Below are 26,851 nucleotides of genomic sequence, written 5' to 3' on the forward strand. Positions count from 1 at the left end.
TGAGTTTGTATAGCTGAGCTGCAGTAATACCAGTACTAAATATGGCGTCCGGCAACTTCCTGTGCAGACAGAAGGGGCGGGGTATAACAGGCAACGATTGAGACACGTCAGGCATTGCGCATGCGTAGTAAAATGTTGAGGGTTTTGATGGAGTAGGTGTTTTGGGCATGCGCACATCGATCGCTTGTCAGGCTGCGCTTTTCACGCCTCCAACATGGCGGCTCGCACTGTGTCTGCAGTTTCCAGGATCCTGCTGTCTCCTCTCCCTGGAAAGGCTGGTATCAGGCAGCAGGTAGTGTCCATTATAACCCGTCACTGCTTTCCTTATGTAGTAGCCATTGTGTGTCTGCAATGTCACAGCCATGGACGTGTATTGATGGGATGGAGAGATGCCTGTAGGGTGTACATGACCTTCACAGGTGTTGGAGTACTACATCTCCCAGCAAGCTATGACAGCACGTGACTACAAGAGCATGCTGGGAAGTGTACTTATGCAATAGCTGATGGATCACAGGTTGGGCACCATTGCCCTAGATCGGTGGTCTCCAAATTGTGGACCTCCAGGTGTTGCAAAACTAGATCCACAGTTTAGGGAATATGGATCTAGGGCATGGTTAAGCCATTAGCTACTGAAAAACTACAACTCCCAACATGCCCGGACAGCCGTTGGCTGTCCGGGCATGCTGGGAGTTGTAGTTTTGCAACAGTTGGAGGCACCCTGTTTGGGAAACACTGCCTGAATTGTCAGCCAAACTATTAACACACTCCGGACTTGCTGGGAGTTGTAGTTTTGCAACAGCTGGAGGCACCCTGGTTGGGGAAACACTGCCCTGAATTGTCAGCTGAACTATACATACACACCGGGCTTGCTGGGAGTTGTAGTTTTGCAACAGCTGGTGGCACCCTGGTTGGGGAAACACTGCCTGAATTGTCAGCCAAACTATTAACACACTCCGGGCTTGCTAGGAGTTGTAGTTTTGCAACAGCTGGAGGTCCACAGTTTGGAGACCACAGATCTAGGGCGATGGTGCCCAACCTGTGAGCCATCAGCTATTGCATTACTACACTTCCCAGCATGCTCTTGTAGTCACATGACATAAGTGGTGGCACATCTGTCTGTCACCTCCAACATGGAAATTTTTTAAAGGGGTACTCTGCCGCAAACATCTCCTATCCAAAGGATAGGGGATAAAATGTTAGATTGCAGGGGACCCCCTGCGATCTCCGTGCCGGCAGCGTCTGCATCAGGAACGTGGAAGCTGTGATGTCACGCCACACCCCCTCCATTCACTTCTATGGGAGGAGGCGTGATGGCTACGTCTTAGCGTAGAAGTGAATGGAGGGGGCGTGGCGGCCGCATCACCAGTCATTGGGCACGGAGCGGAGTTCTCTCCATGCGTCGAATGACGGGGCGCCGCACCAGAGATCGCGGGGGTCCCCAGTTTAGGGACCATAGATCTAGGGCATGGTTAAGCCATCAGCTACTGCAAAACTACAACTCCCAGCATGCCCGGACAGCCAACGGCTGTCCGGGCATGCTGGGAGTTGTAGTTTTGCAGTAGCTAATGGCTTAACCATGCCCTAGATCCATAGTCCCTAAACTGTGGATCTCCGGATGGTGCAAAACTACAACACCCAGCATGCCCGAACGGCTGGTCTTAAGAAATTTCCATGTTGGAAGTGACAGACATTCGTCCCACCTCTCATGTCACGTGTTCTAGCTGCGTTGTAGTGAAGCTAGACTTCATGGGGGGGAGATTTATCAAAACCGGTCCAGAGGAAAAAGTTGCTCAGTTGCCCATAGCAACCAATCAGATCGCTTCTTTCATTTCTCAGAGGCCTTGTTAAAAATGAAAGAAGCGATCTGATTGGTTGCTATGGGCAACGCAGCAACTTTCCTCTGGACAGGTTTTGATGAATCTCCCCCCATGACTGTATGTCTTCTCCTCATAACTTCTCCATACTGTCTCCATATTGGGGGAGATTTATCAAAACCTGTCCAGAGGAAAAGTTGCTGGGTTGCCCATAGCAACCAATCAGATCGCTTCTTTCATTTTTAACAAGGCCTCTGAGAAATGAAAGAAGCGATCTGATTGGTTGCTATGGGCAACTCTGCAACTCTTCCTCTGGACAGGTTTTGATGAATCTCCCCCCCGTGACTGTATGTCTTCTCCTCATGACTTCTCCATATTGTCCGTACGATTCAGAATTTCTCATGTCTATCTATTGTCTTCACTTTCAGGTTTTGCCTGCAGCATGGACTCAGCACCGGGACTATTCATCGGTAAGTGAAGCCGCCATGCTCCTTTCGCCGTTAGGCTATGTTGACACGGCAGGAATTTTTGTGGAATGTCTTCTCGGAAAACCCAGACGGACATTCCACAAATTTTCATGTTCTGCCTGGCGCTAGGACCGCTCGGAAATGCGCCGTCTCCCCAGATGGCAATTCATTTCTGAGCAGAATCCGTAGAAACAATGATGTTTCCTTTGCGGGAATTCCGCTGTGCGCATGAAATCAAAGGGACTCTGCTGCAGTGTCATTTCTGAGGTAAATAGTTCCACGGAATTCTGCTCAAAGATTCTGCCATTTGAAGATGGCCTCATTGGGACCCAATGACCTATTTCTGAGTATAGAGGGAGAACCAGATCATAGTTCGCTCTGTTTCCATGTAAATGTTCGATCCATCGCACAAATCTCTGATGCCTATGTATAAAGTGATCTATAGTGGTTCCCAACCTGAGGTTCTGCAGCAGCTGCACACTACAACTCCCAGCAGCCACTATAGAGTTACGGCTTGTCTTTAAAGGGGTACTCCAGAGGAAAACATTTTTGGCATATCAACTGGCTCCAAAAAGATAAATTAAGATTTGTAAATGACTTCTATTTAAAAAAATCTTAATCCTTCCAGTACTTATCAGCTGCTGTATACTACAGAGGAAGTTGAGTTGTTCTTTTCTGTCTGATCACAGTGCTCTCTGCTGACACCTCTGTCCTTGTTAGGAACTGTCCAGAGTAGGAGAAAATCCCCATAGCAAACCTCTCTTGCTCCCGACAGTCCCTGAGACAGACAGAGGTGTCAGCAGAGAGCACTGGTCCGAGAGAGAGAAGAACAACTCAACTTCCTCTGTAGTACTCAGCAGCTAATAAGTACTGGAAGGATTACTATTTTTTTTTAATAGATGTAAATTACAAATCTTGAAAGAACTCCGTCCGGCACCAAGGTATGAGGTAAAAGGCTTGTCTTTATTTATTCCACAGCAGGATACATACAGATAACGATGTCTGACGCGTTTCGCCCTTTGCAGGGCTTAATCTACGATTAAGCCCTGCAAAGGGCGAAACGCGTCAGACATCGTTATCTGTATGTATCCTGCTGTGGAATAAATAAAGACAAGCCTTTTACCTCATACCTTGGTGCCGGACGGAGTTCTTTCAAGTATAAGGAGTTGCCGGAGGCGGTGCCGGCAGTCCGCAGCACAGGTGCAGGAGGTGTCCGGAGCTGGTGAGAGCGGTATCCACATTCCTTTAAATTACAAATCTGTTTAACTTTCTGGCACCGGTTGATCTGGGGGGGGAAAAAAAAAAATTCTGCTGAAGTCTATCAGCATCATACTAAGGAGTGTGTGTGTATATGTATGTATATGTGTATGTGTATATATATATATATATATATATATATATTCCTTAGTATGATGCTGATAGACTTCAGCAGAATTTTATATATATATATATATATATATATATATATATATATATATATATATATATATATATATATATAAATAATATTAATTTACCTCTTATGAATCTGGTGACTTATGTGCTCTGACTAGAGATGAGCGAACTTACAGTAACTTCGATTCGTCACGAACTTCTCAGCTCGGCAGTTGATGCCTTTTCCTGCATAAATTAGTTCAGCTTTCAGGTGCTCCCGTGGGCTGGAAAAGGTGGATATAGTCCTAGGAGACTCTTTCCTAGGACTTTATCCACCTTTTCCAGCCCACCAGAGCACCTGAAAGCTGAACTAATTTATGCAGGATAAGTCAGCAACTGCCGAGCCGAGAAGTTCATGACAAATTGAATTTACTGTAAGTTCGCTCATCTCTAGCTCTGACCGCGTAGTAGTCTGATGTGGGGAGAAGTAAAACACCCACATTCAGCTAAGACAACGCTGCGTTGTGCTCCCTCCCGTTCTAGGTCATTTTGGGCTCTTATTTTTTGCACAAAATGGGCCAGAGCATAACTCACTGACTGCAGGGTCACCACCGGGTCCTGATTGCTCCCAGCGTCTATAGAGTCTGTTTCTCAATATGTTTTGTTCACAAACAAGTCGATCCCTCCAGCAGGTTCCCATTCTCTATGTCTCTGACTTTGCCCTTTTTCTGTCTCTTAACAGCAGCACATGATAGTAAGTATGTGTCCGTGAGCTTATCGTGTGTCTTGTTTCCTTGTGTTTTTTTTTTTTTGCATTCCATAAAGTGACATAATTTTGTGACATAATCCTTGTAAGGCATGTTCCTTCCCTTCTCTAACACTACTGTCCTAGCTGTAACCAATCATAATAATCCTTGGTAGTGGTGACTGTGATCGGTGAGAATAGATGAGACCAATAATCCTTTATTCTTAGTATAGACCTAGTCTATGTATGGAAATTTGGTAATAATGGTGTCAGCTGAACGTTCCCCTTTACCAGTCCGCTGTCTAATATCTGGTCCGTGTATCTGGTTTTAGCCTCCACCTGCAAAGTATGGCGGAAGACACACCGTGACCATGATCCCTGGAGATGGCATCGGCCCAGAACTTGCCCTGCATGTTAAGGAGGTTTTCAGGTATGGTTGCACCCCTGGTAGGTCAGATCATGTACAGTGATTCCTCAATGGCCTCAACATACAATATTTTCAACATACAATGTTTTTTTCTGGACCATTGTAACTTGAAACCAGACTCAACATACAATGTACGGACAGTCCAGATCTGTGAAACGTGTCAATGGCCAGAAGAACCGACCAATCAGAATGGGCATTCACTGGTAAAACCCCTGTATTACTGAAGTGTATGCACTGACTGGCTATCTGGTAGCGCCCCCTACAGTACAGGGGAGGTATTACATGTTCTGTACTCTTTACCTGTGCCAGGATTAGCTGCTCCTTTGGACACCAGGTGAGGGCGGCTCCATTTTACTTTTAGGACGCTGTGTACTGTACAGGACCCTGAAGAAGCTCCTGTCCTCTACATAGACAGTGATTACAGCTCCCAGCAGATCTTTCTTTCTTTTATATGTAAGGATTTGCTTTATCTGTATTAGTTATCCTCTTATTTTTCTTTATTCCTCACTTTTTCCTATTTTTGGATGACATTTTGGGGCTTCAGAACCAATTACCAGGTTTCCATAGAGTTATGGTCTCAACATACAATGGTTGTCCTGGAACCAATTAATATTGTAACTTGAGGGACCACTGTACCTCTTTCTTCTGCTGGTAATACATAGTGTTTTGTAATCTTACAGACATGCCTGTGTGCCAGTGGATTTTGAGGTGGTGAATGTGAACTCCACTGCTACGGATGAAGAAGACATCCAGAACGCCATCACCGCCATCCGAAGAAACAGGGTGGCACTTAAAGGTATTGAACTGTTTTATATATGGTCGTATGGTTTTGACCTATGATAAAAATAATCGCCCCTTTCTGTTTTTATCTTCAGGTAACATTGAGACAAACCATAACATGCCGCCATCTCACCTGTCTCGGAATAACATGCTGCGGTAAGTCACATTATACAGGCTTGTGAGATCCTCAAAGATATTTGATGCTGGTCTCGGTTAGGCTAGGTTCACACAGCAGAAAATATGCAGACATATTCAGCAAATTTGCATGTTCTACCACTCTGAAATGCGCCGTCTTCATAGATGGCAATGCATGTCTGAGCGGATTCCACAGAAATAATTAATATAATAAACATCTGCGAAAATGTTGTCGTGTTCTCAGTGCAGCAGAATCCCATTGAAAACAATGAGACTATACTGCCTTTCCGAACTAAACATAAGTGCAGAATGTACCTGGGTGACGACCTCTACCTTAGTACATTTTGACTTCGTATGACTCTTTTATTAAATATCCATATCGGTAATATATGGTTACTGTCCCCTTTTTAAAGGAAAGTATCAACTAGATGTTGTTTTTTTTTCTTAACTGATTGCATTTTTTAATTTTATTATTATTATTATTATTATTTTATTACATTTTGTACATTATTAGGTCTGCCAACTTGCCTGAGCTGTTTTCAGCAGCAGTTAGTGATATGCTTTACAGTATGACCCATGAACCATAGACAACAATAGACTGGAGCCGTCCCATTGTTATAAATGGGAAAGGCTTCTGGGCATGGTCTGTGACCTTTGCAGAGATCATTCCACAGGGAGGTGGAGGCTGAGCTGTGAGCTTTAGCTATTGCGAAGATACTTTCTTACCTATCTACTGGTGTCCCCTTTTACTAAAAGGGTAGGGTTGCATGTGCCGTATTCTCCTACCTATTGAAGTCGATGAGTTGTAAACTTAGCTGCAGAACATATGCAGCAAAATACGGCACGTGTGACCCAAGTCTGATTCTGTACTGATCACTTTCCAGCAGTGTCCTCCTTATTGTCACAGGGGGAAAAAAAAGTCCCTTCTCCGTTTTAAGCCAAGTGCCTAGACTGAAACTGCAAGATTTTAAGATTCTTTTAAAATTAAGGTAGTAAAATGGAAAATTAGAGAAAAAAGAAACGACATGTTATTGTCTGACGCATGATTTAAAAGCCTTGTGGCACCAATGTTTACTTGCACTAATAGAGAGCGGTCCCTCCGTGCTGCTCTTGGCCAAAAAACAACGTTTGGTATTCTTGGCGCTGGAGTGCATCACATGACCAGACTAGAAAGTCTTGTGAAGGTGAAGCCATATATGTTACTGTTTCTTTCTTTATGACGTGTCATTTGTCTTTTATTTCTTAGAACCAGCTTGGATCTCTACGCAAATGTTATCCACTGTCAGAGCTTGCCTGGTGTGCAGACCCGTCACAAGGACATTGACATCTTGATAGTGCGGGAGAATACGGAGGGGGAGTACAGCAGCCTGGAGCATGAGGTGAACTATTGATGAGGAAATATGAATGAAAGCTGGGGGGAGGGTCTAACACAGTATATCCCAACCAGTGTTCCTCCAGCTGTTACAAAACTGCAACTCCCAGCATTCTCAGGTAACCAAAGGCTGTCCGGGCATGCTGGGAGTTGTAGTTTTGAAACATCTGCTTGGGAACCCCTGCCATACACTCAGCAATCTTGGCCTGTCATGTATATCATGGGAGGTTTTCCCGACCTGTGACGTACATGTACGTTATGCAGATACTGGCCGCCGCTGAACGTGTAACACTGCGCCTGGTAAGATGGTGGCTACATAGTTACATAGTTAGTACGGTCGAAAAAAGACATATGTCCATCAAGTTCAACCAGGGAAATAAGGGGTAGGGGTGTGGCACGATATTGGGGAAGGGATGAGATTTTATATTTCTTCATAAGCATTAATCTTATTTTGTTCCAGGAATGTATCTAATCCTGTTTTAAAGCTGTTAATTGTTCCTGCTGTGACCAGTTCCTGAGGTAGACCGTTCCATAAATTCACAGTCCTCATGGTAAAGAAGGCGTGTCGCCCCTTGAGACTAAACTTTTTCTTCTACAGATGGAGGGAGTGCCCCCTCGTCCTTTGGGGGGGTTTAACCTGGAACAGTTTTTCTCCATATTTTTTGTATGGGCCATTTATATACTTATATACGTTTATCATATCCCCCCTTAAACGTCTCTTCTCAAGACTAAACAATTGTAACTCCTTTAATCGCTCCTCATAGCTAAGATGTTCCATGCCCCATATTAGTTTAGTCGCGCGTCTCTGCACCCTTTCCAACTCCGCAGTGTCCCTTTTATGAACAGGCGACCAAAACTGAACAGCATATTCCAGGTGAGGCCGTACCAATGCTTTATAAAGGGGGAGTATTATGTCCCTGTCCCTTGAGTCCATGCCTCTTTTGATACATGACAATATCCTGCCGGCTTTGGAAGCAGCAGCCTGACATTGCATGCTATTCTGTAGTCTGTGATCTACAAGTACACCCAGATCCTTCTCTACCAGTGACTCTGCCTTTAATCCCCCCTAAGACATACGACGCATGCAGGTTATTAGTACCCAGATGCATAACTTTACATTTATCCACATTGAACCTCATTTGCCAAGTGGATGCCCAGACACTTAGTCTATCCAAGTCATCTTGTAACTTATGCACATCCTCTATAGACTGTACTGTGCTACAAAGCTTGGTGTCATCTGCAAAGATAGAAACAGAGCTGTTAATACCATCCTCTATATCATTGATAAATAAATTAGACAGTGGTCCCAGTACTGAACCTTGGGGTACACCACTAATAACCGGGGACCAATCAGAGTACGAATCATTGACCACCACTCTCTGGGTACGATCCATGAGCCAGTGTTCAATCCAGTTACAAACTAAAATTTCCAAACCCAAAGACCTTAACTTACCTGTCAGACGTCTATGAGGGACAGTATCAAATGCTTTAGCAAAATCCAGAAACACTATATCCACAGCCATTCCTCTGTCAAGGCTTCTACTCACCTCTTCATAAAAGCAAATTAGATTGGTTTGACAACTTCTATCCTTAGTAAACCCTTGCTGGCTATCACTTATAATACAATTATCCCCTATGTATTCCTGTATGTAATCCCTTATAAGTCCTTCAAACAATTTACCCACAATGCACGTTAAACTTACCGGTCTATAGTTTCCTGGGGAAGACCTAGAGCCCTTTTTGAAGATTGGCACCACATTCGCCTTGCGCCAGTCCCTTGGCACAATACCAGACACCAGAGAATCTCTAAATATCATGAACAGGGGTACAGATATTACTGAACTTACCTCTCTAAGAACTCTTGGGTGTAGTCCATCCGGTCCTGGGGATTTGCTTACATTTATATCACTTAACTTACCTTGTACCATCTCTACATTAAGCCAGTTCAGTACATTACATGATGTGTTACCAGCACTGACCTGTACATGATGTGTTACCAGCACTGACCTGGCCAATGTCAGCTCCTTCTTCCATAGTATATACAGAACTAAAGAACCCATTCAGTAGCTCCGCCTTCTCTTGATCGCCTGTGACAACCTCCCCATTATCATTATTAAGGGGTCCTACATGCTCTGTCCTTGTTTTTTTTGCATTTATATATCTAAAAAAATATTTAGGATTAGTTTTGCTTTCTTTGGCCACCTGTCTCTCATTTTGAATTTTTGCTGTTTTTATTACATTTTTACAGATTTTATTAAGCTCCTTGTACTGTTTAAATGTTATAGCTGACCCATCAGATTTGTATTTTTTGAAGGCTATTTTTTTGTTGTTTATTGCTCTTTTAACATCATGTGTCAGCCATGTAGGATTTAGTTTTAATCGTTTATATTTGTTCCCCTTTGGTATATATTTAGCTGTATAGTTATTTAGAGTTGATTTAAAGATGTCCCATTTACCGTCTGTATCAGTATTTGAGAACACCTCCCCCAGTCTATGTCCTGTAGTGCAGATCTCAGCCCAGGGAAATTTGCCTTTTTAAAGTTATATGTTTTTGCCTTCCCCGCCTGTCTTTGTTTTCTACATTTTAAGTCAAAAGTAACTATATTGTGGTCGCTATTACCAAGGTTTTCCCGCACAGTTACATTACCAACCAGCTCTGCGTTGTTGGAAATGATCAGATCCAACAAGGCATCACTTCTTGTTGGGTCCTCCACAAACTGGCCCATAAAATTATCCTGCAATAAATTTAGGAATTGTCGCCCCTTTGTAGTTTTAGCCAACCCCGGACCCCAATCTATATCTGGATAGTTAAAATCTCCCATTATTACCACTGTACCTGCCCGGGCAGCCCTCTCTATTTGTTTATGCAGCCGAACTTCTATCTCTTCAGTGATATTAGGGGGTCTGTAGATTACACCAAATACTATTTTTTCAGTATTTCCCTCCTTTTGTAATTCTACCCACAATGATTCCACCTCCTCAGAATCATCACACACTATGGCATCGTTCACACTGACTTTCATACCACTTCTTACATACAGACAGACTCCACCACCTTTTCTGTTCATTCTATCCTTGCGAAACAATGTAAACCCCTGCAGATTGACAGCCCAGTCATGCGAGGAGTCCAGCCATGTCTCAGTGACCCCAACTATATCAATATGTTCCTCCAGTATCAAGGCCTCAAGCTCCCCCATTTTATTTGCTAGGCTTCTGGCATTTGTGAACATACACTTTACATTTCCATCCTTTATGTTATTGGGGTTAATGGGATTCAAGGGTGTAAGTTTTATTTTCCTATGAAGCCTAATCCTATTAACTATTCTAACCCCTCCCTCCGCTCCACCCCCAGGTACATTTATAATTCCCACCTCTCTATCTACACTATCTTCCCCCTCTTTGCTGTAGGTTCCCTCCCCCCAAGTCCCTAGTTTAAACACTCCTCCACCCTTCTAGCCATCTTCTCCCCAAGCAAAGCTGCACCCTCCCCATTGAGGTGCAGCCCGTCCCTACGGTAGAGCCGGTAACCGACAGCGAAGTCAGCCCAGTTCTCCATGAACCCAAACCCTTCCTTCCTACACCAGCTTCTGAGCCACTTGTTTACCTCCCTGATCTCCCGCTGCCTCTCTGGTGCGGCTCGTGGTACTGGTAGTATTTCAGAAAAGACTACCTTGGAGGTCCTTGCCTTAAGCTTGCGGCCTAAGTCCCTGAAATCATTTTTAAGGACACTCCACCTACCTCTTACTTTGTCATTGGTGCCAATATGTACCATGACTGCTGGGTCCTCTCCAGCCCCGCCCAACAACCTGTCAACCCGATCCGCGATGTGCCGAACTCGTGCGCCAGGCAGACACACTGTTCGGCAATCCCGGTCTTTGTGACAGATTGCCCTGTCTGTCCCCCTAATAATTGAGTCCCCCACCACTAGTACCTGTCTGGCCTGCCCTGTACTCCTCCCTCCCTCCTTACTGGAGCAGACACCCCCCTGGCGGTCAGAGGCAGTATCCTGCTGCAGTTCTGCTAGCTCTGTAATGGCATCCCCCTCATCTGCCAAGCGGGCAAACTTGTTGGGGTGTGCCAGTTCAGGACTAGCATCCCTGACACTTTTTCCCCTACCCCTCTTTCTAACTGTAACCCAGCTAACTGCCTGACTGTCCTGCAACTCCGTCCCACTGTCCTCCCCCACCTCTATTCCCGAGAGTGCCTGCTCAGTGAGCAGGAGACTCCTCTCCATGTTGTTAATGCTTCTCATTGTTGCCAGTCGCCCCTCTAGATGCAGGATCTGGGCTTCCAAACGGACAACTAGCACACATCTCGCACAACAATATGCACCCTCAAACTGTTGTTCAAGGATTGCATACATTGAACAGGATGTACATTGGACTGCATTTTCCAACATGGAGGCCATCTAGTTATGGGGATTTCACAAATGTATAGGAAAAAACAGACAGTCAAAATTACACTTAAAATTTTTTGTAGACCTTGTGGGTTCAAAAATTTAAACTCACAGCGATCTCAACCTCCTGCTTTCAAACTCCAGTTTTTGAAACTCCTCTTTCACGCCCCCTCTTACACAGCAACACTCAGAAAGAGCAAGCTCTCAATAAGAGTCCCAAGCTAAGATTTATACACCTGTGCCCAATCTACTCCTCCTCCCCCTAGAGGTGGAACAGAGAAAAAAAAAATTAAAAAGGGTGTTTAAACTCTAACAGTTATCCCACTATGTGCAAAAGAGAAAAACTTACCCAAAATATGAATGTGGGCTATAGGCAGTCGCACCCACTCCACAGATTCACTCCGCACAACAGATAATCACAGTTTTTGAAACTCCTCTTTCACGCCCCCTCTTACACAGCAACACTCAGAAAGAGCAAGCTCTCAATAAGAGTCCCAAGCTAAGATTTATACACCTGTGCCCAATCTACTCCTCCTCCCCCTAGAGGTGGAACAGAGAAAAAAAAAATTAAAAAGGGTGTTTAAACTCTAACAGTTATCCCACTATGTGCAAAAGAGAAAAACTTACCCAAAATATGAATGTGGGCTATAGGCAGTCGCACCCACTCCACAGATTCACTCCGCACAACAGATAATCACAGTTTTTGAAACTCCTCTTTCACGCCCCCTCTTACACAGCAACACTCAGAAAGAGCAAGCTCTCAATAAGAGTCCCAAGCTAAGATTTATACACCTGTGCCCAATCTACTCCTCCTCCCCCTAGAGGTGGAACAGAGAAAAAAAAAATTAAAAAGGGTGTTTAAACTCTAACAGTTATCCCACTATGTGCAAAAGAGAAAAACTTACCCAAAATATGAATGTGGGCTATAGGCAGTCGCACCCACTCCACAGATTCACTCCGCACAACAGATAATCACAGTTTTTGAAACTCCTCTTTCACGCCCCCTCTTACACAGCAACACTCAGAAAGAGCAAGCTCTCAATAAGAGTCCCAAGCTAAGATTTATACACCTGTGCCCAATCTACTCCTCCTCCCCCTAGAGGTGGAACAGAGAAAAAAAAAATTAAAAAGGGTGTTTAAACTCTAACAGTTATCCCACTATGTGCAAAAGAGAAAAACTTACCCAAAATATGAATGTGGGCTATAGGCAGTCGCACCCACTCCACAGATTCACTCCGCACAACAGATAATCACAGTTTTTGAAACTCCTCTTTCACGCCCCCTCTTACACAGCAACACTCAGAAAGAGCAAGCTCTCAATAAGAGTCCCAAGCTAAGATTTATACACCTGTGCCCAATCTACTCCTCCTCCCCCTAGAGGTGGAACAGAGAAAAAAAAAATTAAAAAGGGTGTTTAAACTCTAACAGTTATCCCACTATGTGCAAAAGAGAAAAACTTACCCAAAATATGAATGTGGGCTATAGGCAGTCGCACCCACTCCACAGATTCACTCCGCACAACAGATAATCACAGTTTTTGAAACTCCTCTTTCACGCCCCCTCTTACACAGCAACACTCAGAAAGAGCAAGCTCTCAATAAGAGTCCCAAGCTAAGATTTATACACCTGTGCCCAATCTACTCCTCCTCCCCCTAGAGGTGGAACAGAGAAAAAAAAAATTAAAAAGGGTGTTTAAACTCTAACAGTTATCCCACTATGTGCAAAAGAGAAAAACTTACCCAAAATATGAATGTGGGCTATAGGCAGTCGCACCCACTCCACAGATTCACTCCGCACAACAGATAATCACAGTTTTTGAAACTCCTCTTTCACGCCCCCTCTTACACAGCAACGCTAATAGAAAGCCATCTTGCCTCGGGACCATTAACCCCCCACCACGATCGCTGCACTGTGCTGGAACCGACAGGGGAAAAAGAAAGAGCCACAGGAGTTATGTATGCCAGAGGGAGGGGGGTGCTGGAAATTGCTGCCTGCTATAGGGGAAATTGCTGCCTGCTATAGGGGGACTTCTCCTGCCTTCCTTATGTGGCGAGCTATCTACTACCTACAAGCTATTATGGAGACTCACTTGCAATCTAATAGGTGGGCTACCTATGAGGGGTTTCATTTATGGGGCAGCTATCTGGGGGATTTACATTTATTTTATTTATTTATGTTTTTGTTTTTTTAATATAAAAACGCCCCCTTTTTCCTGTAAAAAAAAAAAAAAAAAATAAAAAAATAAAAAAAAACTGTCACATAACATTTAAAACAATATCGTAATTGGTATCGGTACTTGTAAAATGATATCGGGACATCCCTAATAACTAGATTTATTTGGCATGACTATCTTTCTTTAAAAGTACAGGGTTTAAAATGTAGAAAAAAGCAAAAAAAAAACACTGCATGTATCAACAAAATGTACTACTAATATAAAGTACAATGTCACAAAAAACAATCTCAATAAAAAAAAAGTAAATTCTAGTTTTCACAAAAGCGTTTAGTAAAAACTGGTGTTTCAACCAAGGCATTCAGTAAAAACTGTTTTTAACTAGGAAAAAGCAGTCAATTCTAGTTTTCACAAAAGGCATTTAAAGGAGTACTCCGGCGCACACTTTTTTCATGTTATCCCGTCCGGGCTGCAAAATAAAAGAAAACACACTTTATCTTACCTGCCAACGAGCCCCCGGAGCTCCGGTACAGGTGTTCGGTCCCCGGGCTGTATTCTTCTTACTTCCTGTTAGCCCGGCACGTCACACGGAGCTTCAGCCTATCACTGGCCGCAGCGATGTCCCGCCTCGGCCAGTGATAGGCTGAAGCTCCGTGTGACGTGCCGGGCTAACAGGAAGTAAGAAGAATACAGCCCGGGGACCGAACACCTGTACCGAAGCTCCGGGGGCTCGTTGGCAGGTAAGATAAAGTGTGTTTTCTTTTATTTTGCAGCCCGGACGGGATAACATGAAAAAAAGTGTGCACCGGAGTACTCCTTTAATCAAAACTAGTTTTAAGTGGAACATATATTGTAAGGAGTGGACTCGCTTATGGGAGATACTGTATATATAATGTGAGGGGTGGACTCACTTATGGGATATACTGTATATATAATGTGAGGGGTGGACTCACTTATGGTAGATACTGTATATATAATGTGAGGGGTGGACTCACTTATGGGATATACTGTATATATAATGTGAGGGGTGGACTCACTTATGGGATATACTGTATATAATGTGAGGGGTGGAGTCACTTATGGGAGATACTGTATATATAATGTGAGGGGTGGACTCACTTATGGGATATACTGTATATATAATGTGAGGGGTGGACTCACTTATGGGAGATACTGTATATATAATGTGAGGGGTGGACTCACTTATGGGATATACTGTATATATAATGTGAGGGGTGGAGTCACTTATGGGAGATACTGTATATAATGTGAGGGGTGGAGTCACTTATGGGAGATACTGTATATAATGTGAGGGGTGGACTCACTTATGGGATATACTGTATATATAATGTGAGGGGTGGAGTCACTTATGGGATATACTGTATATAATGTGAGGGGTGGACTCGCTTATGGGAGATACTGTATATATAATGTGAGGGGTGGACTCACTTATGGGATATACTGTATATATAATGTGAGGGGTGGAGTCACTTATGGGATATACTGTATATATAATGGGAGGGGTGGACTCACTTATGGGAGATACTGTATATATAATGTGAGGGGTGGACTCACTTATGGGATATACTGTATATATAATGTGAGGGGTGGAATCACTTATGGGAGATACTGTATATAATGTGAGGGGTGGAATCACTTATGGGAGATACTGTATATATAATGTGAGAGGTGGACTCACTTATAGGATATACTGTATATATAATGTGAGGGGTGGACTCACTTATGGGAGATACTGTATATAATGTGAGAGGTGGACTCACTTATAGGATATACTGTATATATAATGTGAGGGGTGGACTCACTTATGGGATATACTGTATATAATGTGAGGGGTGGACTCACTTATGGGATATACTGTATATATAATGTGAGGGGTGGACTCACTTATGGGAGATACTGTATATATAATGTGAGGGGTGGACTCACTTATGGGAGATACTGTATATATAATGTGAGGGGTGGACTCACTTATGGGATATACTGTATATAATGTGAGGGGTGGACTCTCTTATGGGTGATGCTGTATATATAATGTGAGGGGTGGAGTCACTTATGGGATATACTGTATATATAATGTGAGGGGTGGACTCTCTTATGGCTGATGCTGTATATATAATGTGGGGGGTGGACTCACTTATGGGATATACTGTATATATAATGTGAGGGGTGGACTCACTTATGGGAGATACTGTATATAATGTGAGGGGTGGACTCACTTATGGGAGATACTGTATATAATGTGAGAGGTGGACTCACTTATAGGATATACTGTATATATAATGTGAGGGGTGGACTCACTTATGGGATATACTGTATATAATGTGAGGGGTGGACTCACTTATGGGATATACTGTATATATAATGTGAGGGGTGGAGTCACTTATGGGATATACTGTATATAATGTGAGGGGTGGACTCACTTATGGGAGATACTGTATATATAATGTGAGGGGTGGACTCACTTATGGGAGATACTGTATATATAATGTGAGGGGTGGACTCACTTATGGGAGATACTGTATATATAATGTGAGGGGTGGACTCACTTATAGGAGATACTGTATATATAATGTGAGGGGTGGACTCACTTATGGGAGATACTGTATATATAATGTGAGGGGTGGACTCACTTATGGGATATACTGTATATAATGTGAGGGGTGGACTCTCTTATGGGTGATGCTGTATATATAATGTGAGGGGTGGAGTCACTTATGGGAGATACTGTGTATATAATGTGAGGGGTGGACTCACTTATGGGAGATACTGTGTATATAATGTGAGGGGTGGAGTCACTTATGGGATATACTGTATATATAATGTGAGGGGTGGACTCTCTTATGGCTGATGCTGTATATATAATGTGAGGGGTGGACTCACTTATGGGATATACTGTATATAATGTGAGGGGTGGACTCACTTATGGGATATACTGTATATATAATGTGAGGGGTGGACTCACTTATGGGATATACTGTATATAATGTGAGGGGTGGACTCACTTATGGGATATACTGTATATATAATGTGAGGGGTGGAGTCACTTATGGGATATACTGTATATAATGTGAGGGGTGGACTCACTTATGGGATATACTGTATATATAATGTGAGGGGTGGACTCACTTATGGGAGATACTGTATATAATGTGAGGGGTGGACTCACTTATGGGATATACTGTATATATAATGTGAGGGGTGGACTCACTTATGGGATATACTGTATATATAATGTGAGGGGTGGAGTCACTTATGGGAGATACTGTATATATAATGTGAGGGGTGGAGTCACTTATGGGATATACTGTATATATAAGGTGAGGGGTGGAGTCACTTATGGGATATACTGTATATATAATGTGGGGGGTGGACTCTCTTATGGGTGATGCTGTATATACTGATATATTGATCTGTATTTGTGTTGTAGAGTGTGTCTGGGGTGGTGGAGAGTCTGAAGATCATCACCCGGACCAACTCGCTGCGTATTGCAGATTACGCCTTCAAACTGGCCAGAGAGAAAGGCAGGAAGAAGATCACGGCCGTGCACAAGGCCAACATCATGTAGGTCATTATACTGGTGGTCGGCCGCGCTCTACATCATATTATCATATCTCATCTTATTGAATATTCTCTGCAGGAAACTGGGGGATGGTTTGTTCCTTCAGTGCTGCAGGGAGGTCGCCTCTGGTTACCCTGATATCACTTTTGAGAGTATGATCGTCGACAATACCACAATGCAGGTAAGTAGTACCTGGCATAGGGGATCCCTTCAGAGTTTAACCCCTTATGGCCTTTGCACATAACTTTATTTTAGTGGTGCATTCCTAGAACTTGACTTATACTGTAGTTATAGTGGATGTAATAGGCTGCGCCCCCCCCACCTTAGGTGCCGGCTGTAATATGTTGCCAATATCCCTGCGCCACAGCCGGCATCAGAGTTTGATCTGATCCTAGCAGTTTAACCCTTTAGGTGCGATCATTAGTGACCATAACCTCAAGGTGGTTAGACATAGGAAGTGGGCTTCCTCTTACGCCCTCCCCTAGTTTTATTTTGTAAAAGTAAAAGAAAAAAAAAGCACATACAATGCATTCAGAATGTCTTTAGACCCTTTCACTTTTTCAAATTTTTTTTTGTTATTCCTTGTACTAAAATAAAAAAATAAAAAATTTCCCTTCATTCTGCACTCAATACCATAATGACAAAGTGAAAACAGAATGTTACAAATCTTTGCTGATCTTATTGGAAAGGAAAAACTAAATTACTGCATGGTCAAGTATTCAGACCCATTTACTTAGGTGAAGCCCCTTTGGTAGTGATTCCGGCCTCCAGTCTTCTCGGGGATGAGGCCACAGCTGGATTTGGTGATTTTCTGCCATTCTTCTCTGCAGATCCTCTCCGGTTCTGTCAGGTTTGATGTGGACCATCGGTGGCAGCCATTTTCATTTCTCTCCATAGATGTTCCATTGGGTTTAGTCAGAGCTCTGGCTGGGACACTCAAGGACATTCATAGAGTTGTCCCTAAGCCGCTCCTGTGTCGTCTTGGCTGTGTGCCAGGGGTCATTGTCTTGTTGAAAGGTGAATCTTTGGCCCAGTCTGAGGTTCAGAGCACTGTGGGTAAGGTTTTCATTAGGAATATCTCTGTACTTTGCTCCATTCAGCTTGCCCTCAATCCTGATCAGCCTCCTTTCCCCAGCTGCTGGAAAACACCCGCACAACATGATGCTGCCCGCACCATGCTTGACTGTAGGGATGGTTTGGGCAGGTGTTGGGCAGTGCCGGGTTTCCTCCAGACATGATTCAAAAATGTCAAAATGTTTTTTTTTTTTTTTTTAACACTCCACACAATCCTGTCTCTGAGCTCTGCAGGCAGTTCTTCTCCCCCCCCACCCCCCCTCTCGTGGCTTGGTGTTTGCTCTGATATACATTTCCAGCTGTAAGACCTTATACACAGCCCTATCTATCTAATCAGACAGGGCTGCGTCTTTCCAAATCCTGTTCAATCAGCTGAATTTACTGCAGGTGACTCCACTGGATTAACTCCTCTGTTGCTGGGACTAGCAGGTTTGCAAGCGGACGCTGGTAATGACTGTATGAACAGTGTCAGACACCTAAACACGTTTCGGGGTGCTGGGTAATGTAGTCCTCCGACCCCCTCCGCAGGTTGAAGACCACTATTGGCTCCAAAATCTTTATTTTTTTAGATTTTGCCCCTAAAAATTGGGTGCGTCCTATAGGACGAAAAATGCAGTATATCTTTTATCTGGAGATTGACTTTATTTTTTAAGTGCAATTATTCTGCTACAAAACGGGATTTTCACTAATTTTTTGTTTGCGGACTAACGGACTTTCTCCATATACACCGGAGTATCAGATTACTGGACAATATACTAATTATCCATTTCAATAATCCATTATTGATATCCCACTAGGGCACAGTGGGATTATCATTTACAAATGTGTAAATTTGTTTATATTTTATATTAGTAACGCTGTTATATTAAAATGTATTTCCACTCCTATCATTATGCACCAAGGTTTGGTGAGGTCCTAGAGGTATAAGCTATTACTTTGACTAATTTACAAATCTGTTTAACCTTCTGGCACCAGTTGATTTAAAAAATGTTTTCCAATGCAGTACCCCTTTAATGCCTATGTAGACATAAAGTTTTGGCTTTGCCTTTTAAAATGAAGTTGCCAAAATGTTCTACAATTCTGTTTTCATATTCTCGTTAGGGGGTATTAAGGGGGGGGGGGGAACCCTCAGCAGAACAAAACGTAAAAAAGTGAAAAAGGTCTGAAGACTTTCCAAATGCATTTTATATATGGTATCACTGACCTATAGAATAAAATGAAGACGTTATATGTACATACAATCCTTTTTTTTTTCCTGATGAAATGTGGAAAGGTGAAAAATTTAATAAATAAATAAATAAATAAAAATTAAATAAACTAAATAAATAAAACAAGCTTTCCTATCCTCTGATCTGCCCCTTAGGGAGCTGTTTAGTGACACTCAAATTAATAGGATGTACTAAATGTAGCCTTCACCTATAATGAGAACTGGGGTCTCCTGTCTTGCCTAATGAAGTGGCCCCCTACATCTTTGTGCTGAATTATCCTTTACTCATATGTGACATAGGAAAATGGCCGAACACTTGTTCCTCTCCCTTTAATACTGATGCACGTTTCATTTTGCAGCTTGTATCCAATCCTCAGCAGTTTGATGTTATGGTGATGCCCAATCTGTACGGCAACATAGTCAATAATGTCTGCGCTGGGCTTGTCGGGGGCCCCGGCCTCGTACCTGGTGCGAATTATGGTGACGTTTATGCTGTATTTGAAACGGTAAGAGGTTTTTCTTTAGGATCATAAGTGATCTGCTTTCGTGTTCTAAAGGGAAGGGGGTTATTCTGGCCAATGACATTCATAGCATATCTATAGGATTGGTCGCAGGATAGGCCCTAAGTGCCCCATCACTGGGACAGTCTCTTATTGGTCGAATAGGCGTCCTATGACCCCCCCATAAAATTCAATAAAGATGTGACGGCCCTTCCATTCAAATCGGTGGGAGTCCGGGAAAGGGCTGAGCTAGGATGGCTATAGGTCCCATTGATTATAATGGAGAGTTGGCAGCGATTTCCCCCATTATTCTGACATACGAGGTTCCCTGCTCAGAGACCCTATTTATTCTATTATTTATCCTATTAATACCCCTTTAATTCCCTTCCTGAAACATGCTGCATAACAAATATTTCTAAATCTCTCATCCTATAGGCAACCAGGAACACCGGGAAAAGCATAGCCAACAAGAACATCGCGAACCCCACTGCGATGCTGCTGGCCAGCTGTATGATGCTGGACCATCTAAAGTAAGTAGTTTGCCAGCTACACCACGAGCTAGTTCGGCACGCCGGGACAACTCCCCGCTTCCCTGTCGCTACAGTATTGAATTAATGATACCGCTCAGCATCCAAAATTGGCTCTGCTATACAAATCACTGGGACTGATGCCTATATACCGTGATGCCCCCGAATAGGATGATCCAGCAGCGATGTGATACTCATGAGCATAACAATATATAGAGGAGTATTTATGGTAGTGCACATGGGTATCTCTAGGTTGCACCCTAATGATGATTCTTATTAATAACTATAAATGTATCTGGTGGCACTAGGTTCCCCTGAAGAAGCTGCCACGCTTGTTACGACGTGTGGACAGAAACACGTTGGGAACACGTGCATAGGTTACCCTTTGCTGTCCAGATAATATGCACTCTGAGCATCCATAAGGAATGTATGATTTGTCTCCAGGGACAATAATAGGAGTTTCTTGCTAACTGGTATCCTCTTTTCTCCTTGAATTGGAGTCGTGTATTATATTATACTTTTTCTGTTTTTTCTTTGTCTCCACTATTAATTTGGGTATTTAAAGGGGTACTCCGGCGGAAAACTTTATTTATTTATTTATTTATTTATTTATTTATTTATTTATTTTTTTTTTTCATGAACTGGTGCCAGAAAGTTAAACAGATTTGTAAATTACTTCTATTAAAAAAATCTTAATCCTTCCATTACTTATTAGCTGCTGAATACTACAGAGGAAATTATTTTCTTCTTCGGACACAGTGCTCTCTGCTGACATTTCTGTCCATTGTAGGAACTGTCCAGAGCAGCATATGTTTGCTATGGGGATTTTCTCCTACTCTGGACAGTTCTGAAAATGATGTCAGCAGAGAGCTCTGTGTTCCAAAAAGAAAATAATTTCCTCTTGTATTCAGCAGCTAATAAGTAATGGAAGGATTAAGATTTTTTTAATAGAAGTAATTTACAAATCTGTTTAACTTTCTGGCACCAGTTGGTAAAAAAAAAAAAGTTTTCCATCTCAGTACCCCTTTTAAGCACTGTATTTATTTGGTGATTTTAATATGCTCAAACTGTACGTTTTAACGACACCCCTTAGTTTACAATTTGGTACCATCTAAAGTAGGATCATCATCCTCCTCACACTCCATACCAGTGTTTCCCACCCAGGGTGCCTCCAGCTGTTGCAAAACGACAACTCCCAGCATGCCCGGACAGCCTTTGGCTGTCCGGGCATGCTGGGAGTTGTAGTTTTGCAACAGCTGGAGGCACCCTGGGTGGGGATCCATGCTGTATACTATTCACTGTCCTGTCCCATAGTCTGCGTGTACTGTGTAATGAAGCCGTTCTTGTTTTGGCAGGTTGCACAGTTACGGCGCCTCCATTCGGAAAGCTATTCTGGGCAGTATGAATGAACATCGGGTAAGTACAGCAGATGGGATTCATGGTTCTGTGGTGACAGCTGGACCTGATCCAGACCCTCCTGTGCTGGGGATATCACTGTCCTCCACACCGGAGCAACGCTTAGCGTCCAGCAGTCATCACCATGGATGTGTATAAACACATGGTACTTATGGTCGTATTGATGGCGGACGACGCTTCACTAAGAATTACCACCAGGAAACATAAGCTCTACTGTAGTCATCTGATTAATGACACTTAATGTCCACTGCTCCCATATAGACTAAAGGGGGAATTTATCAACTTGTCTGTTTTTTAATTTGCGCATTGATTTGCGCCAAAATGATAATTTCTTTTTGTTCTTCTTTTATGTTGTCTGTGCTAGATTTGTCATTTTTCTCATTGTGCACTTCTGGGGTGGGGGGGGGGGGGGGATTAGCACATGCACCTGTTGGTGCGCTGAATTGTTTTTGCGCAAATGTACTCCAGTGAGCAGCTGGCTTGTGTACACCCTTTTATGCACTATCCAGGGGCTTACTTTCATTTGCACAAACGGATGAAGTTGGCGTGCTCCACCTGATCGAAAATCTGCACCCATGATACATTTTTCCCCAAAGGTTTGCAGGTTATGCTCCTTGCAGTAACTTGCCACCTGCTGATAGTAATGGGTCCCAAGTCCTCTACTGTCTGCATGTTCCCTGCTTGGGGTTTAAAGGGCAGGAAGACTGAAATTCCTCTGCTGACACCTCTGTCCATGTCAGGAACTGTCCAGAGCAGGATAGGTTTGCTATGGGGATTTGCTCCTACTCTTGACAGTTCCTAAAATCGACAGAAGTGGCAGCAGAGAGCACTGTGGTCAGACTGAAAGGCACTTCAAAAAGAAAAGAACTTCCTCTGTTGTGTACAGCAGCTAAGTACTGGAAGGATTAAGATTTTTAAATAGAAGTAATTTCTATTTCTGGCACCAGTTAATTTAAAGGGGTACTCCGGCCCCAAGCCTCACAACCACGGGGACAGAGTATTGTGATGTCACGACTCCGCCCCCTGTGATGTCACACCCCACCCCCTCAATGCAAGTGCCTCCCATAGGCTTGCATTGAGGGGGCGGGACCCCCGCGATCAGACACCTTATCCCCTATCCTCTGGATAGGGGATAAGATGTCTTGATGTCTTAGGGCCGGAGTACCCCTTTTTTTTTTTATAAAGTCAGAGGCAGACAGCCGGCGGGGGCCCCGCCTTGAAGCGTGATGCTGGGGACAAACAGCGGAACTTTACTGGGGCGTAACTCAGCGGCAATTTGAGGGAGAAGAGAGACCCCTCATTGTATTCCTGTTCACCCACCCTATAACCCAGTGTATTGGGTATAGTGCGGGTGAACCTGGCTGACCGTTTTCCTTTAAAACATTGAAGGGAAGGGGGACATACAAAGTGGTGTTCTGAAGTGAAATTTCACAAAAAATGTGTACTAGCCCCATATTTATCTCAGGCCCTGCACCATGTAACAAATTGTTCACTCCAAATAAACCATCAAATCCTGTGTATAACATCAGTGCACCTACACGGACTGATTAATGTCCCCATAGTCACTGTTCTCTTAATCCCTACAGATGCACACTCCAGATATAGGGGGTCAGGGTACCACCTCAGAAGTGGTACAGTCCATCTGCAGGCAGATCATTGTGAAGAATGGCCGTGCAGTCACTATTTAAGAGGTAAGAGAACATGTTAACGTTGCAGTTTATATATTTAACAAATTGTAGCCGTCGCATGACGTGCAAAGTGGCATACCAGTGATTCTGCTCGTTGGCAGTATGACCGCCCCCCCCCCCCCCCCCCCACATTATCATAATGAGCTACGATATTCTCCTTACCTTTTTGTATTTCTCTGAAACATTGCAGCGTTTTATAGTTAGGAAGCGACTCTCCACAGGGTGGCAGATCTCTCCCTGTGGTTGTGTGTAAAGGAAGAGACCTGTCAATAAAGCCCAGCAGGGCAAGGCCAGTGGAGATCCGCCTCCTTGACTTTATACCAAGTTCCTGGCTAATGTTTAAAGTCAGATACAAAAACTGTTTTACAAAAGTTTTTCTAATATACTTCTTTAAAAAATTCTTTAAAAGAAAACTGCCTTTGAAAATCCCACAACTAGGGGTCCCCATAGCTCCCTGGGACACTGATAAGTCCCACAGAAATATGAGTGTGTCCAAGGGTCATGGGCACAAGATGGCTGATTGACAAGGCTGCAGGAGGAACACAGCCTGCAGCAACACTGCTGTAACACAGAATTTTACCAAGCATGTGCTTCCAGCTGTTGCAAAACTACAACTCCAAGTATACCTGGACAGTCAAAGGATGGTAGTTTTTGCAAAAGCTGTACGCACACAGCTGAAGGCAACACTGCCACAAAAAGAGTTATCCAAACAGTGTATCTCCAGCTATTCCAAAACAAGTACTAGCATTACAGGGCTGCCTAAGGATGACACACATGAATGACATAGGAAGATGTAAGTTATACACTCACCATATTGTCTTTGGTGGTAGAGTACAGGCAATCTCCAATAATCATTGTGTGTGTGTGTGTGTGTGTGTGTGTGTGTGTGTGTGTGTGTGGCATAAAACCATAGAGGAAATGGTTACAGAGCAGGGCTGGCAGGCTCCCCCAGAGCAGTGAGTCAGCAGCGTGAGGGAGGGTGAGGAGTCATCCCAGTGCAGGCAAGAGATGGACACGCCCCCTCCCTTTGACAAGATGAAAAAGACATTGAGCAGCAGTAATATGCTATTTTATAGTGAAATATCGGTGATGAAGACATAAAAATTACATGTACATGATCAGGGTGAGGTACTGAGTAACATATAGCAGTTTTGTTTTTTTGTGAGATCTGACAGGTACACTTTCAGCACTTTAGCATTGCCATCGAAATCGTATGTTTGATGTGCAAGATTGAAGCTGTGTTATAGTCATTTAGTTTACATTATAATCTGCAGAATAAAATCCTACATATCAAATACGTGCAGTTGAAGGTCTCCCTTCTAGTAGGAAAGCTTTGATACAGGAAAATGTTAAAGACTTTTTCACCAGGAATATAATTTGGTCACCTAGTCACCTGGGCTTCAAAGAAATACAGTGTCCCTGCTTTCTCCTCCCCTTCTTTTTCTGTAGTTGCATTCACTTTGTGGTTCACATAATTCTATTTGTTTTTGCAGGATACTGTCCTTACATGAAGATCTCTCTGCCTGTATTGGTAACTAACCCTGTGCGTTCCATGCTCTGGCTCCCTCCACCACCCTTGTCAGTGACTGCTGCTATTTCCAGCATATAGCTGCTGCCTACAGTGCGTAGGTGTGAGCACTCCTATATTAATCCCTGCACTTATTATAGAATCTGGAGTTCTCTGTAATGGATGGGCTGTACACCATCATGCTATGCTTTCACATGGAGGAGCCGCAATCCGTACATGTTCTTGGGTCAGGTCACGTATGTGTAACATAAGCTCTGATGCATCTGTACATTTGATTGTGTTGTCACCTTAAAATAAAGAGATTAATAAACCTGATTCTGTGTGATGAGAATGTTACCGTTAGAGATGAGCGAACTTACAGTAAATTTGATTCGTCACAAACTTCTCGGCTCGGCGGTTGCTGACTTTTCCTGCATAAATGAGTTCAGCTTTCAGGTGCTCCGGTGGGCTGGAAAAGGTGGATACAGTCCTAGGAAAGAGTCTCCTAGGACTGTATCCACCTTTTCCAGCCCATCGGAGCACCTGAAAGCTGAACTAATTTATGCAGGATAAGTCATCAACTGCCGAGCCGCGAAGTTCGTGACGAATCGAATTTACTGTAAATTCGCTCATCTCTAGTTACCGTAGTGACTTTCATGGTATTTTGACATTTTCAGGAAAAGGCACATAGGACAGTTTTGCTGTTGAAAAATAGGCATCGATTTGTCCAGATTATTTAAAAAAAGAGAACAAAAATCTGTGATTTTGAAATTCGCTTCTGTGGACTTTGCGGTAGGTCTGCGGGTAATATGCCACATGATCCACCAAAATATATATTGCAAATTTTTCATGAATTTTCACTTGTCTCTGAAAAAAAATTATAATAATATCCTGTAATGAATTTGTGCTTATACTGTGAGGGTAATAACATGAACAGGATCTGCTGTAGATTTGATGCTGTTTTCATTTATTTACAAACACTGAAATCTGCAGCTTCAAATCTGTAACCGAATCTGTACAGGGAATGAGGCCTATGGGGGAGATTTATCAAAACCTGTCCAAAGGAAGAGTTGTCCATAGCAACCAATCAGATGGCTTCTTTCATTTTGCAGAGGTCTTGTTAAAAATTAACGAAGCGATTTGATTGGTTGCTATGGGCAACTCGGCAATGTTTCCTCTGCACAGGTTCTGATAAATCTTCCCCTATGGGTCTATCCACACGGCAGAATTTCCGCCTCAAATTAAAGCCCATAGACTTCTATGGGATTCCGCACTCCCATTCACACTTCTGAATTTCCGCTTGCGGAAATTCAGAAGTGTGAATGGGAGTGCGGAATCTGTTACAGATTTGAAGCTGCCGATAGTGTTTTGTAAATGAATGAACGCCGCATCAAATCTACAGCAGATACCGTACATATTACCCTCACAGTATAAGCACAAATTCCTCCTGTAAAAACCTCCTCGCGAACTCCCGTCAGATAGTCCGGAAAAAATTAATGTCAATAGGATTTTTTGACCATCCTTTAGCATCCGTTCTGTCCCGTTCTGACTAACGTCCGTTATTTTTGACGGCACTTGATGGTGCATGCACTCATTTTTGTACCGTCAGAAATTACGGTGGAATTACAGCTGTTACATTTTAACATTGAAGTCTATGGGTGACGGATGTTCG

At 43.2% G+C, this 26,851-nt stretch overlaps 2 protein-coding genes across 3 annotated transcripts in view; one reads left to right on the top strand and one right to left on the bottom strand.

Annotated features, from left to right (window-relative positions):
* Positions 1-23,872, bottom strand: part of SSR4 (signal sequence receptor subunit 4) — a 34,695-nt gene extending 10,823 nt beyond the window's left edge. The window contains exon 1 of the mRNA XM_056539126.1: positions 23,835-23,872. Within this exon, the coding sequence (XP_056395101.1) occupies positions 23,835-23,857 (23 nt within the window). The 5' untranslated portion in view covers positions 23,858-23,872. The remainder of the gene's footprint in view (positions 1-23,834) is intronic.
* On the top strand, positions 145-25,515 carry IDH3G (isocitrate dehydrogenase (NAD(+)) 3 non-catalytic subunit gamma). 2 transcript variants are annotated; one of them, XM_056539124.1, is made up of 14 exons: positions 145-292; positions 2,243-2,284; positions 4,398-4,409; positions 4,733-4,830; positions 5,508-5,623; positions 5,703-5,763; positions 6,989-7,121; positions 17,129-17,262; positions 17,339-17,441; positions 19,901-20,047; positions 20,477-20,571; positions 21,924-21,984; positions 23,571-23,675; positions 25,166-25,515. In XM_056539124.1, exons 1-13 carry the CDS (start codon positions 215-217, stop codon positions 23,670-23,672), a joined length of 1,182 nt encoding a protein of 393 aa, XP_056395099.1. In that variant the 5' UTR covers positions 145-214; the 3' UTR covers positions 23,673-23,675; positions 25,166-25,515. The 2 variants fall into 2 exon arrangements, with proteins under 2 accessions (XP_056395099.1, XP_056395100.1); XM_056539125.1 differs by lacking the exon at positions 4,398-4,409.
* Positions 25,516-26,851: the final 1,336 nt, after the last annotated feature.

The sequence above is a fragment of the Hyla sarda genome, chromosome 9, assembly GCF_029499605.1.
Source record: "Hyla sarda isolate aHylSar1 chromosome 9, aHylSar1.hap1, whole genome shotgun sequence".
Taxonomy (NCBI): domain Eukaryota; kingdom Metazoa; phylum Chordata; class Amphibia; order Anura; family Hylidae; genus Hyla; species Hyla sarda.